The sequence below is a fragment of the Acipenser ruthenus genome, chromosome 1 (genome assembly GCF_902713425.1).
Source record: "Acipenser ruthenus chromosome 1, fAciRut3.2 maternal haplotype, whole genome shotgun sequence".
NCBI classification, from domain to species: domain Eukaryota; kingdom Metazoa; phylum Chordata; class Actinopteri; order Acipenseriformes; family Acipenseridae; genus Acipenser; species Acipenser ruthenus.
In genome coordinates, this window is record NC_081189.1 from 109,876,676 (window position 1) to 109,891,266 (window position 14,591).

General features: G+C 37.4%; 1 protein-coding gene across 5 annotated transcripts in view; it reads left to right on the top strand.

The window, feature by feature from the left end:
- Nucleotides 1-1,245: 1,245 nt before the first annotated feature.
- LOC117420831 (WD repeat-containing protein 49-like) overlaps nucleotides 1,246-14,591 on the top strand; it is a 30,972-nt gene continuing 17,626 nt past the window's right edge. For 4 of the 5 annotated variants that reach the window (XM_034920530.2, XM_034920549.2, XM_059033830.1 and 1 more), the window contains exons 1-13: nucleotides 1,246-1,420; nucleotides 3,520-3,729; nucleotides 3,849-3,937; nucleotides 6,014-6,106; nucleotides 6,383-6,428; nucleotides 7,446-7,492; nucleotides 8,740-8,857; nucleotides 9,554-9,623; nucleotides 9,737-9,977; nucleotides 10,281-10,386; nucleotides 10,761-10,912; nucleotides 13,302-13,404; nucleotides 13,985-14,091. In XM_034920530.2, coding sequence (XP_034776421.2) covers nucleotides 1,388-1,420; nucleotides 3,520-3,729; nucleotides 3,849-3,937; nucleotides 6,014-6,106; nucleotides 6,383-6,428; nucleotides 7,446-7,492; nucleotides 8,740-8,857; nucleotides 9,554-9,623; nucleotides 9,737-9,977; nucleotides 10,281-10,386; nucleotides 10,761-10,912; nucleotides 13,302-13,404; nucleotides 13,985-14,091 — 1,415 coding nt within the window. In that variant the 5' untranslated portion in view covers nucleotides 1,246-1,387. The remainder of the gene's footprint in view (nucleotides 1,421-3,519; nucleotides 3,730-3,848; nucleotides 3,938-6,013; nucleotides 6,107-6,382; nucleotides 6,429-7,445; nucleotides 7,493-8,739; nucleotides 8,858-9,553; nucleotides 9,624-9,736; nucleotides 9,978-10,280; nucleotides 10,387-10,760; nucleotides 10,913-13,301; nucleotides 13,405-13,984; nucleotides 14,092-14,591) is intronic. The other variant, XM_034920548.2, reaches the window with a different exon arrangement.

A 14,591-nucleotide genomic window follows, 5' to 3' on the forward strand; every position in this document is an offset into this window, starting at 1 on the left:
ACATACACGTGCTCTGTGCCCCTTTTTTGGCCGTGTTATCCACATGTAATAGATTAGGGTGAACTCCAGTTCTGGGTTTTCTTCCAACAAGGTTTTGTAATTGTTTTAACCTAGTCCGTGTTTTTATAGAACCCATGAGTGATATGTATGTTTTGTTTCCTCATAGTTATGCAATTGTGTATGTACTTGGTGCCCGGTTAGAAAATAAACAAGCGGAATACGTGGAGATCGTATTATTGTAATAAGCAGTTTGGAAACCTTTGCCCCCCCCCCCCTACACACACACACACACACACACACACACACACACACACACACACACGTCCGCCCATTTTAAAGTTGTAGTGCACCATACTCGCTGAAAAAACACAAACCACAGATGATTATAATAGTGTTGCTTCTTGTTAAAGGTGTTTACATTGTGGCGTTTTCTGTATCTACATAACAAAAGTACCAGCTCCTGAAGAATACTGAGAAAACATTATAACCTCCAACTGCTGCAAGTAGTCGCAGGAGCAGGACGATTTGTACAGAATTATGTAACAATGTTGTGGGAAACAGGTTTTAAGGGGGAGAAGCTGGTATCCCTTCAGCTAAAACTAAGCTGGCAACTAGAGCCACGATTTTATAGACCCACACAGCCTCAATAATATTAACTCAGACATTTTAAAACGCATGTGTATAAACACGCCCGAATTTGCTGTGATAACTGAATTATTTTTTCAGTACATGTGTATGTTCTGTATCATTATAGTTTAAAAGTAACTAACACATGAAAAACAAATTTGCAGAATGTACTGCAAAGGCAAAATAATTGGAAACACAGAGTTTGACATTTATTATTCATTTATATATTACTAAAGGCTTTTTTTTTTTTTTTGCATGGTTTGTTCCGCAACTATATACATTAAGAAAAAGGACAATATGTATACTGCGTGCTGTCATTTTCTTTGCGTTATGGGCGGTGTTGGTTAAACATTTCTTAACCGGTCGCAATATCTTTCATTTGTTGTCACGTCGCAAAAGTAATTAGTACTAATTAATCATCACTATTCCTGTGGCAAAGGCAAAGTACTGTTTGGCGTTATTATTACATGATTATCTTTTTACTAGTCTCGCTTTAAGAACGTCAGCAGCCTATATTACCCTTGAAATGTCCTTTGGAGTCATGTATAATTGATACTTAACACAGACCTCCTTGTTTCGGGGTTTATTGTTAAGGAAACTTAAGACCTGTGAGGAGCTGCTACCAGCTCCTTGTTTGCATGCTACAAATATATTACTATAGCAACCATTCTTACATCTTTCAGAGAGACCAGTGAGTGGTTGATGCAAATCCTGAAATTCGAAAACTTTTTGAAGGCTTTAAATTTAATAGAGAGGAATCATGTCTAATGCTTTCCCAAAACCAAAGGAAATTGTAAGTGGACTTTTAAAAAATTGAATGTGTTTGTTTGTTTAATGTTTTTTATTATTATTATTATTATTATTTATTTCTCTTTGCACTATATATGTGGCCAATAATGTGTAGGCAAGGGATTAATGTAAAATATGTGTGGATAAACTAAATTTGATCAATTATGGTTGTCTGTATTGCTGTGCAAAGAAAAATCTGCTTGGATAGGTATTTGAAATGAATGTGTGTGTGTGTGTGTGTGTGTGTGTGTGTGTGTGTGTGTGTGTGTGTGTTATTATTATTATTATTATTATTATTTATTTCTTAGCAGACGCCCTTATCCAGGGCGACTTACAATCGTAAGCAAATACATTTCAAGTGTTACAATACAAGTAATACAATAAGAGCAAGAAATACAATAACTTTTGTTCAAGCAAAGTACAAGTGTGACAAACCACAATTCAATAATACAGCAGATAATAGTGATAGTTACATCAGAATATGATTAAATAGTGATAGTTACATCAGGATGTGATTAAATACAAAGTACTACAGGTTAAACACTTGGCAGATTACAGTATTCTGAAGTACAGGATTAAATGCAGTAAAATAGGGGGCAGATAAGATGCAGTAAAATAGGGGGCAGTGTGTGTGTGTGTGTGTGTATATACAGTGTATAAATCAATTTTTATTTTATATAGCTCCTTTCATAGTGGACCACCATCACAAAGCGCTTTACAAGATGCAGTAACAACAAGAAAATCCATAATACTTTAAATACAGAGAAATGCATAATACATGGTATACAGTAACAAAAAAATCGTAATACATTAAATACAATGAAAAATGCATAATACATGATATAGTAGCATAATACATGAAATAGTAGCAACAACACAGCAGCTAATAGCAGATATCAGGCTTAAAGAGCATGGAAAGCAAGAGAGAACAGGTGGGTCTTGAGAGTTGATTTAAAGCGAGCGACAGTGTGAGCATCACGCACCAAAGCTGGGAGAGAGTTCCAGAGAGTCGGAGCCATGAAGCTAAAAGTGTGGTGCACTTTTGGTTATATGACTAACCAGTTTATATACAACTAACACACATGATCCAAAAGAGGACTGATAGCCTAATGATGTGACTCACACATGTACTTTGAAAATATATCTAATAATGTATCCTAACAGTAAATCAGACAGTAACCGTGCAGACAACACAGAATAGTACTAGTACTGAAAATATCACTTCTGCAGGAGATGGATAACATGTTAAATAACTTAATATGTGGGAACTCAATACATTGGCATAGTTATTTGCCACTTTACCTCTTTTCTGTTAATCAGTAATATATTTAGACATACAAAACAAAATGGCTCTAAAATCCTAACATGTGTTTATTAAAAACTCTACAGAAGCAGATTCACAAAGCTGAAATGTATGTTCTTCCCAGCACATACTGTAGAGTGCAGGAGATCTCAGGTGTAGCAGTTCCAAATTGCTGGTTTCAAATTGCTGCTGGTGTCTTCTGTTAAACAAAGCACTGACAAGCAGAAAAGCAAAACCAACCACAACACACATGTGAAACTAATAGAGAAAGGGCCATAATAGTGTGATCTTCATTATAAACACCTGTTCTAAAAGTTTCTGATTGTGTTGAAATAAAACTGGATTTCACCTGACATTGTTTTCTCGTTCGGTGCTAAAAAAAAAAAACAGGATCATTTTTTAAAGTTTTTTTTTTAAAACCTTAAAATCAGAACTCCAACAATACTCATATACTGAACAAATAAGGGTAGCATGAGAAAGCTGTATTGAAAACCAGGACCAGGAAGTATGGAGAGTGCAGGCCTTTTATTAGGATCACTCCCTTATAGTGGCCATGCTCTATTTTAATGACATAAATACCACAGTTTTCTTTACTATATTAATCCCTCTGTTTATTTCCTCCTGTGGTGATGTTTCTACCATCTCAATAAAGGGTTTATTCAATTAAAAAAATGACAGCTCTTGTGACATTCTTCAGCCACGTTCTAAAGGAAAGCGTTCCAGGATATTTTGGGCAGCTGTATTAAAATCTGTACTGTGTATAGTTGCACTGACTGTCTTCGTTGTTCTCTGACCTCTAGGTCGGGTATCCTGACAAGGAGGAGTCGTCCTCATTCTCGGCTAGAAGGGTATTGGTCCACCTTCCAGCCCAGGTCACAGAGATACCACACAGGGAAGCGATTCTCAAAGTTGCCTCCATGCCAGACAACAGCCTGCTCGCAGTGGGACAGGACGGCTTGGTGTCCCTGTGGTCTCCAGAGCTCAAACTCAAGAAAATCAGATCAGTGCTTGTGAGTAAAGTCAAGTCAAGGGAATGTTAATGTTTATTCTGCCAGTGTTATTTCCTTGTGAGTGGTGAAGGCACTGATAATATCACATCCATAGTAAATGTTTTGTTTCATTGTAACAGGAAGAGAACAAACAGCCGTCCAGAACACCTAAATGGATTGCAGACACAACTTTAATGCCTCAGTACAACAAACTTGTGATTGGTACCTGGTGAGCACTTTCACAGATCTTTTCAAAATGTGGAGCCTTATGCACACATTCTGTCTGTTTCTGTCACATGGAGATCAGGATAAATGCATTGAATCTTCTCCAGACTTTTATCACAGACCCCTAACCTCATACAGGGATAGGGATTTGGGTATGATCTTATAAACTGTTGGTTTTATTGAAAATGTTCAAATATTTACATGATTATGAGGACAAAATCCACTTTAGTCATGCCACACCTACAAGGAGAAAGCAGTAGCTGGAACAAAGAAGATATTGATGTTTTGACAAACTGCTTAAAGTCAGTGATGATGATAGGAGTTAATGCAGTGCCTTATGTCTTCTCAGCAAGAGCACATGGTGAATCATTTGTTTCAGTGAGAGAAAATTCCTTTTAAAACATATGTATGGCTTAATCATTATTCAGCAAATCTGGCTGCCATTACAATACCGGTGAGAACTTGGTTACTGGCTACCAACCAACTGCATTGTGCACCATTTCATATAAATGAATAGTTGTGACAACTCACTATAATCTCTGATGCACTCGACACAGAAATGCCATGCGTTCAGGGGTTTCAAACTGAACAGGAGTAGAAAGTTCTTTCAGTTGCCGCCTGACAACTGCCGGGGGGAGTGAAAACAAAGGACTAATTACTAGTTTTGTGTTTCCGTCTGATACTGGTGCTTTGCTTTGTTTTTTTTTTTAATTAATTTTTTCTTTTGCTTGTTTATTGTACTGTACTTGTCTTTTGTGTTCTCATCTGTCGGCACCAGAGGGTTTGGTTGTACCTGAAAATATTACTGTGCCAGACTGACTGAGAAAAAAAAACAAGAAGCCACTGCTTATGCATTTAGCTTAGCATTGCCTATTTAGCCCATATTAAAACCAAGAATGACTCAAAATGCTATTTGAGTCTTATTTCCTTCCCTGATTTACATGATTTGGTCCATTAGGATATTCACTGGTTGCCAATGGGGATGGGCTGATCAAAGAATATTTCTCTCAGTAAATCATGTAAGATCATAGCTAGTGTATGACTTAAAAATTACAGTAGGCTTCTATTTGAAAACTTATAGTGCCCTTTAAAAACGTTTTTAAAAAAGTGTACGTACAGTTAACTACAAATGTTTTTAAAGGCCTCTCGATGTTATCAAGAACAAGAGTGCCATAAAAGAAAGGAATAATATAATTATAACAGTATATAACTACCAAGGAATTGCTCAGGACAATAAAATACCAACATCTAGCTGCTTCTTGTTAGTTTTATACCTTTTTTTTATTCCTGTCACCAACAGTAAGTTTATCTGTATCTGTAATTGCATTTGAATTACTGAGACATAGGGCTTCGTTTACTAAAGGGCGCTAAACTTTATGGTGTGCGATAGTTGCAATTACTGTGCAGAGTAAGAAATTTGTGCTGCTTTTATATACAGCTGTGCCGGGACTCGATTGCTAATTAATCATTCAACTGAGTCCAGGCACAGTCTGCATGTGAACTAATTTGTGCATTCCCCGTGCCCAAATACCAATGTACACTTTAACTCACCCGTTCTACATAACCCAAACTATACAAATGAAACCAAATACACCCAGGGGCAGGGGTGACCCCGTCACAGTAAGCCACCTCCACCTTCACAATAAGCTACTGACCAAAAGATACGCCTGGACTGCTGGGGCTTTTATATGAAGGTGGTCATGTGTAGTCTCGGACATTATCATGCGCATTAAATTATTGCTCGCACTAAATTTAATGTGCGCTATGGCATGTAAATAAGCTAAATAGTAGCACTTAAATTAATTCATTCTCTATTTGTAAATGTGGCAGTAAATTTAGATTTATCACGCATGTTAGGCTTACTACTTTACGTGCGCGCTAACTCCAAATTTAGTGCTCTTTTGTAAATGAAGCCCTTAGGGCTCTGTTTACTAAGCTTTAATAGTGGTCATATACTGTAGAACATATGCAGTGGGAATCGTGGCATCTGTGGGTCTGTTACTGGTTTGATTTATTAAATGAGCGTATTGATTATGCAATTATGTAAAGCACTGTTTTTTTTTGTTTGTTTCATCTCTAGTGATCGTGAGTTACGCCTTTATGACCTCTCTAACTTTGGACTGTATTTCCAAATCACAGGTCTTGAAAGCATGCCTTTACAGCTAGACTACAGGTAGGGATTTTTGTGTTTTTTAAAACATTTGTACGTTTTGTGCACTTAAATTAATACTCTATAAAGCATTCCATTTACAGTAATAGTAATATATTGTTATTTCCTAATCAAGCAATTCTTAGAAATTCATATTTCAACATATCTCTGAAAAGATAACTGTTGTAAGAGGTGTGATTTCAGCTATAATTACTGATATTTATAACAAAAAAATAAAGATATTACATATTCTTCAGCCATGTCCTGCAAATAAATGCCTTTTTAATTTATTTGTTTTAGTTACAAAGACAAAGATGAATGCATATTACTATATGGCGATGACCAGGTAAGAAAAGTTAGCCTACATGATTCTTTTTTAGATATCAATGTTCAGAGGATAAAAATGCCCTTTTGCACTGGACACAAATGTAACTGAGATACAGCTGAATGCTAGTGCACAAAAATGTGTGTTTTTACCATACACGTACTGTAACACATTTGATACCTGTTTTGCACAAAGGTGTCAAGTGAACTTCCCACTCACTATTTAGCAGCATCAGACATGATGGCACCCGAGGGTCCCCAAATGGCTCACCTGGTAAAAGCACTGCTGCGCAGCGTGCAGGGTGAGTCACACAACCAGAGATCACAACTTCGAATCCTGGTTGTGCGAGGCAGCCGGTCTTCGATGAGGACTCGGGGTGGGGGGGGTTGGGGGTCTCTCTCCTGGCTTAGACTGCTTCTCTTCACCGCTCTGCGGTGCCCCTACAGGCCAGACGCCGAGTGAGCTTGGGTACGGAGATTTGCTAGGCTGGTCTTTGTCCTCCAGAGGCCAGTAGCCTGCAGACATCTGCTCTCGAGTTCCTGGGTGTAAAAAGACACTGTGGGATCGGAGGACGCCCACTGAGCCTCGGGTCGCTGAGCTGTGTGGGGAATCGCTGCGGTGAAGGTGAAAAGTAATATTAGTAATTGGGCATTCCAAATTGGAGATTCTAAATTAAATTAAATTTAAAAAAAGACATGATGGCACCCTCTAGTGGACTGAGCATCACAAAGTGAGAGGTGCCAGGAAGTTTGAGTATTGGACCCTTTTTGACCTGTCAAAAGCGATGGCTTGGGAGTTCCACAATTGGTAAGACTGTATTCAAATAAAAAAACATGTTTCTAAACCCAAATATATACAGTATATACATACAACAATGAAAGGAATGCAAGGCAAATAAAATATGTAAAAAACAAACATCTTTTAGACATACTTTTTCCTCCCAAAATCTATGTGTTAACAGGATAACGTGCAGGGACAAAGAAGGTGGAGGGCGTGAATGAAATGTTTACAGAATTTTAATTTCTTCTCACTTCATAGGGATGTGTCAATATCATTGTAATAACAAGAGTGGGGGAGACTCTGAGGTACGTATCCAGACATTAAACCTGTGCTATAATATATATCCAACAAAGCAGGTCAACTAACACTGTGAACGACCTCCTGTTTCAGTGCTTCTGCAGTCTAGCTTCTCTGAGAAACAAATTAGTTAAAGACTCACCCCATGTGTCCAATTTTTATGATCTTAACTATTGCAGTAGAGGAAAGAAAACGTCACTCAAAACAGCACACCAGTAATCCAATCTTGTATATACAATATAAGACACAAACGATTTACTTAGTTGTATGATTTCTGTGATGTTACTTAGTGTTGCTGAAAAAGCTAAACCTAACATGAACTCACCATAAGCAGGGACTTGTAGCTAAAACTGAGTGATTGTTTCTGTCTTATAACTTATAGTACTGTGTACTGTACATAACAGTACAGTAAAACCCCAATACATTCTACTGCCTTGAATTGCAATGTTTTGCACAGATACTGCACTTAACTCTCTAATAGCTCATTTAAATCAAACAACACACCACAGAGTGATGAGAATTCCCTGAAGCAGATTAGTTTGCTGAAGAAGCAGGCCCTTTTGTGCTGAAAACCATAAAATGCAATCTCATGCATTTCCCCAAAATAGACCAGAAAGACAGATTGCTTACCATGCTCCTTCCCTTGTCAGTTGATAGCATTTGTGCCAGCACTTTGAGCCATGTGAGAGCTAATTACACAGCAAGGGAATAGGCCCTTTTCATTAAATGGGTTTCTGCAGTTCAGCCAAGTAGACTCAGCAGACTTGTTTATTAACACAGGTTTTTTAAACTATAGGTACTGTTCTGTAACATATATATTTAAAATATTTAATTTGGAATCAGGCACAGTGAATAACAGAACAGTTGTTAATTACTGTGATTAGATTCTATAAAACAAGCAGTATTATTAATTTTTGGGGTTTTTTTTTGTTATTAAAATCATAAGGAGCATAAAGCCTCATGCCAGTATATAAGGTCATAATAAAAAATACATGGTCCGTAATAGGTTAATAAAACAAAAAGTTAAAAGTCATACAACCACAATGACTACTGCAATTAGAGATTGATTACAGGTAATTAGCTAGAATTGAAGTTATACTACTTGCAGAACAGTTCAACTGCAGTCAATTTCTTTTTATACCAATTGAGTGGGCTTCTTTGGACATACAAGTGTTGTTCTGTAATATACAATAATGCAGTTATAAAAATGTATTCATTTTCTGCTTTCATTGTTTTTGTATTCTTTGCTATACAGAAACTGGTCAAAGAGTCAGCCAGTAGAGGGGATTCCTAGTGTTTCTATTGAGGCTATCACCGAGGGGGGAGCGGTCAGCTACACCCGTTGGAAGGTGCACAATGACTGGGTCACAAAGGTAGGGATGATCCCTTCAGCTAGTTGTTCTGGACTAGCTTGAAACTTTAGCTCATGTTTCTTTTATGACTACCCTGTCCATGAGATATGAAGATGTCCTCTGTACACAGATATTGTTTTCACTTGAAGTATCTGTATCTGTTAGTGTTTTCCATGAAGACAATCTAAAAATCTCAGTACATAGAATCAATGCTAAAACTTGGAAAAAAGAATTAAATTGGGGAGAAAATGGGGAGTATAATAATTGGGCACTCTAAATTGAAATAATAATAATAATAATAATAATAATAATAATACAAATAATAAAATATAATAATAATAATAATAATAATAATAATAATAATAATAATAATAATAATAATAATAATAATAATTCATTAATAAATAAATAGATAGATAGATAGATAAGAATCAAGAACATGCTTTCCATACATTTCATTTGACAATCCAGTTGTGGTCCAAATAAAGGCCTTATTAACCCTTTGCCAATGATATAACTCCAGTACCACCTAGTGGAGATTCTGCACATTACAATAAAAAACAACAACCCAACAACCCAAACCCAAATGTGAATTGTGCAACCCCAGAATACCAACACCTCTGCACGCCCCGAGCAATAAACACTAGCCAGCAATAACATATTACATACACTTCATTATAAACAATGAAACATTCTCATTGCTTGTGTCTGTCACAGATCAAATACTGCCACTCTATTCAATCAGTGATATCCAGTTCAAATGACGAAGACACATCACTGGTAATAGGTAAGACATTCCATTCTTACAATTAGTACATTTTGGATTTTATTCAGTGGATGAATTAGATGGAGGATACATTCACTTTTATTAACACAACACGTGTACTTGTTTAACACCAGGCACTGTTACTGGAACCAAGAATGTCCTCCAAAGACTGAAGGAGATGTCAGATGCTGGTAGTGTGAAAGACAGACCCCACCTGCAGACAGGCTCCTCTGCGCCTCACAGACTGAGCTCAGATGAGTCTGTCTTCAAAGCCTACAAAGGAGTGAAAACCTTTGACTTCTCCAGGGAGAGCAACCTGCTTGTGACAGGAGGATTAGACCGAGCCATTCGCCTGTGGAACCCCTACATTCCAGGGTATACGAGCTCATCTCTCAGACTAATGGTTATTTTACACAGCATATACAGTACTGCATCTGTCATGTATTATATGAACATTAGCTGCTGCCCATAAGTATGTGCACCTGGTAGTTTCAAATACTCCGTCAAATTTAGCCGTCTCAGTGTAAATTTACTTGTTAATTAAATACTTTATTAACTTCCAGTGCCAATACATATTTCTGTAGCATTTATCCAAAATAAAAATGAGCAATAATACATTTAGTAAAGATAAGTCCATAACTACTGGCAATGAAAATTCTTGTGGTATCGCCCTCACAGGTGGCCTATTGGTTTACTGCAGGGGCACAATGCACCTGTCAGCTTCCTGCACATCAGCACTGAAGAGAGCAGGATCTATTCAGTTTCCACGGACAACAATGTTATGGTTGGAAATTTGCTTTTGATTTTAGCAATATTGTTTACTTAGTAAGAGGTAGCCCTTTCTATACTGCATGTTATATATCATGAAGCCACTCTCAGCCAATCAAAACAGCAGATTTCAGAACCTTCCAGTACAGTAGGAGTTGTTTTGTGAACAGTAGACATGGTATAAGAGACAAGGACAACTGAACATATTAATTTAGATTTAATTTTGGTTTACTCACTGTTTTTATTTAATTTGGATTTAAATTAAAACAATACCTTAAATCGCAGGATAAAAACCAGCAAACCCAGTGTCTTTCTGCCTGTGGTATGTCCTTCGTATCTGATTTATGTCACTTCTGATCTGTGTAATGTTGTTGCTGGCATTGTCCCCAGGTGTGGGATATGGAAGACCAGATCTGCTTAGCCAGTATCATATCTAGAGCCAGTCAGATCAGAGGAGAGCTGTCAGCCTGCTACTTCTCAGAGGAGCTGGGAGCTATCTGCATTGCCACTGACACTCTCGCTCTACTGCAGTTCAGGCACAAGTATTATTATTATTATTATTATTACTCCTCACTGTCTTGTTTAGAAAGCAGTGTGGTATATATTTTGCAGAGTTGATCCTCAACATACTATATTTAGACATTTCAATATTGTTAGTAATGTTGTTGAAGCTGACACCCTGGGATCCTTCAAGAAGCTGCTTGATGAGACTCTGGGATCAATAAGCTACTAACAACCAAACAAGCAAGATGGGCCGAATGGCCTCCTCTCGTTTGTAAACTGTCTTATGTTCTTCTTATGTTCTAATAGTATCTTAATAGTAGCTGTGCATAAACTACTGTGATATTAATGCAGCTGTATTATACATCAGGTTTCTGTTTTTTATAAAATCAGATTTGTTTCTAATATGACCCTAATATTGCCCATCTGATCTGGGTAATAATTTATAGCAATTTCTTCAATTTGCAGAATTGGAAGTGAAGCCGTTCCACGCATACCAGTAGTAGCTTTGCATTTCTAAAGTTGGTTTAAATCATTGTTCCCTTCTCATTTTGTTTTTCAACAGGACATATACATGGCTGGCATTAAGTCACCCAGCTTGGGGTATATCCAGACATGCTGTGGCTTTTACATTGAGTCATGAATTCTGACATGTTCACAGAACTCGTCATGGGGAACAGCAGTGAAAAGGGGGTGCTGTAGATGCCCGTATTTGCCTATAACATGATTAATTAACTACTGCATGAGTAGCTATATAGATGTAAGTTTGAGGCAATCTATACAGCATTATATCACTCTTGAAGTTAACACTTATTGGTAATAAACCATGTGATATGGCCAATTTATTATTGCATCATTGTGTTCACGGTCTTGTCTGGTGCCAGCACCAAAATGCAGCACTCTACATCAGCTAGGTAAGCCACAGCATGTGTGGATTTACCCCATGACTTTATGCCAGCCCTGCTCCTTTTACCTAGTTTTACTTCTCAAAGTGCCATTAAACTGGAATAGCTGTGTTAATTCTCAAAGCAGCCACGTTAATGTGGTGTGATCAAAGTGTTTCCTTCATTTCAAGCGTTCTGTTTTTGAACTTGACCCATATTGATGCTGGCTCCCTTGTTACAATGACGACCCATTTACACTTTATTTTTATTTTTTAATACAGTTATTCACCATACTTTAGCAAGTCAGGGGAGTAACAATTTTAAAAAAGGAAAAGTAAAATTGGTTCAGGCAAAAAGTTCTAATTGAAAAACTGTATTCTTAGATTGTTATAGTGCTACACAGTAATCTTGTAGCTTAGCCAACACACCCAGAAAAGATATACCTTGCTGTACTTGCCAGTCTTTTGCAGCAAGCTTTTAAACAGGTTAAAAAAGGGTTAAAACTCATTAATTGCGCAAGTGCTTATTAAACTGGGTGATGCTTTCAGACAAACAACTAAGGTATAAAATACTTCTAGCCCCACTATTGCCGTACTGTAGAAATGTTAAAATAATCAGTTTACTACAATAGGGATTACATCTTCAGAGACAAAATGCTAACTGCTAACTGTTACCTGATGTAATTAAATAGGATAATGTAGCACTCCTTGTCTTATATTGACAGATGTTGCCATTGTCATTTGTATAGCCGTCTTTAAAAAGCTGCTTTGATCATCTTAATCTTGGTAGTGACAAAAAAGATTATACAATATTGTTGCTTTTTTCACACACTGTCTGGATGCTTGAGATTTAGTTAAAACGCATTCCAGTTTAACCCCCATAAATGTATCATAAAGTGTAGCAAAACATCAAGAAAACATGGTGAAGCACAGGCTTGCATCGTAAATCTGAAGACAAAGGCAAAGCATGGCACAGGAGGCTGTGTGGTCTGGTGGTTCAATAAAAGGGCAGCAGTGTGGAGTAGTGGTTAGGGCTCTGGACTCTTGACTGGAGGGTCATGGGTTCAATCCCAGGTGGGGGACACTGCTGTGGAACTCTTGAGCAAGGTACTTTACCTAGATTGCTCCAGTAAAAACCCAGCTATATAAATGGGTATTTGTATGTACAAAATAATGTGATATCTTGTAACAATTGTAAGTCGCCTTGGATAAGGGCATGTGCTAAGAAATAAATAATAATAATAAAAGGGTCTGTAGCCAGGAGGTCCCTGGTTCAAATCCCAACTCATTCACTGACTCACTGAGTGACTTTGAGCAAGTCACTTAGCCTCCTTGTGCGCCATCTTTTGGGTGAGACGTTGTTGTAAGTGACTCTGCAGGTGATGCACCCTAGTCTCTGTAAGTCACCTTGGATAAAGGCGTCTGCTAAATAAACAAATAATATTAGTAACTATTGGAAAACTAGAAATTACCGAATAAATGTACTATGGTAAATCATTTATAAGGGAATACTACACTGGGTTAAGCTTTCTTTCCTTTCCCTGTAGTAAAACAGAACTCAGCAATGCCTCCACCTCACACAAGAGGCCTGTCCTGTGCTGCCGCTACATCAAGCAATTCCAACACGTCATTAGCTGCTGTGAGGGCTCTGTGAGTACCTCAGCCCTGCTAAAAGCCCTCTTTATAACAATGTTACACCTGTTAAACTCTTGATTACATATCATGCAATCTAAATTGTGGGTGCGGGTGTAGTATTTCGTGATATTGCCTAGTGGCATGCTCATTTCTGCTCCTCCTGAACAGCTCAGAGCGCTACAGCGCAAATTTCATCTGTTATCTGAGTGAGAGGAAAAATTATCATGCACCCAGTATCTCAGGACATTGTCACAGTTCTCTTTAACCCTATTTTTTTGTTTGTTTAATTTTAAAACCAAATGACCTCATCGCCATTGCATGATCACAATATGGCACTCCAGGGTATGTGTCGTTGTGGGATATCATCACTTTTCTAGCCTAGTGGCTGAAAACGCACCTGAGACATGGTAATATATCCCACAACCACAAACTTAAGCAGCTCATCTCTAATTTATTGTGATTGTGGATGGGCTTGTTTTATTTAGCCCTAGTTCCCTTCACCACAGTTACATCTACTCATCATTCCTCTGTTGCTGGGAAACTTTTTACAGGCTCTTTCTGGTGTTTCTTTCAGTCACACTGTCTTCTCCCACAGGTTTTCAAAGTATGGGACCTCATCACAGGAGCCCCTGTTTTTGAATTCAGTGGTGTGCAGGCAAAGGCTGCTGTTACCTGCATGACTCTTGACATCAGTGGAAAAAGGTTCAATATTAACACATTTATAGACAGAAGGAGAACAAAAATGTATTTAATCAATAATGGTTTAGTGCGTGCATAATGCTCATTTTCTTATGACCAAACTTTAAACAAATTCCAGCAAATAACTACTTAAAGAATATTCTGTTCTTGAAGACGTGATGTTCAAGGTTTTTGAAATCTAATTTCTAGCCACTCATTAGAATTAGCAACATTGCCATGTGGTGTGTGTACATAAGTTCAAGTTTTATGAACAGAACTGTCTGTGTAACAGATGACACAATAACAAATATTTCTATTTGTTTTCCAAAAACTTCTTGTGTGCATAAAAGTACATTGAATGATTCCTGCTTTGTTCTGCTGAATATTTTTTTTTGCTTGTTTTTTTTTTTCAAATACAGCACTATAGGTTTATGCTAATCTACAGCAAAATGTATAATCTGCTACAATGTTATATTTTATATTTGCAGATATGCAAGAAATTAAATAACAGTGTCAGGACAAGA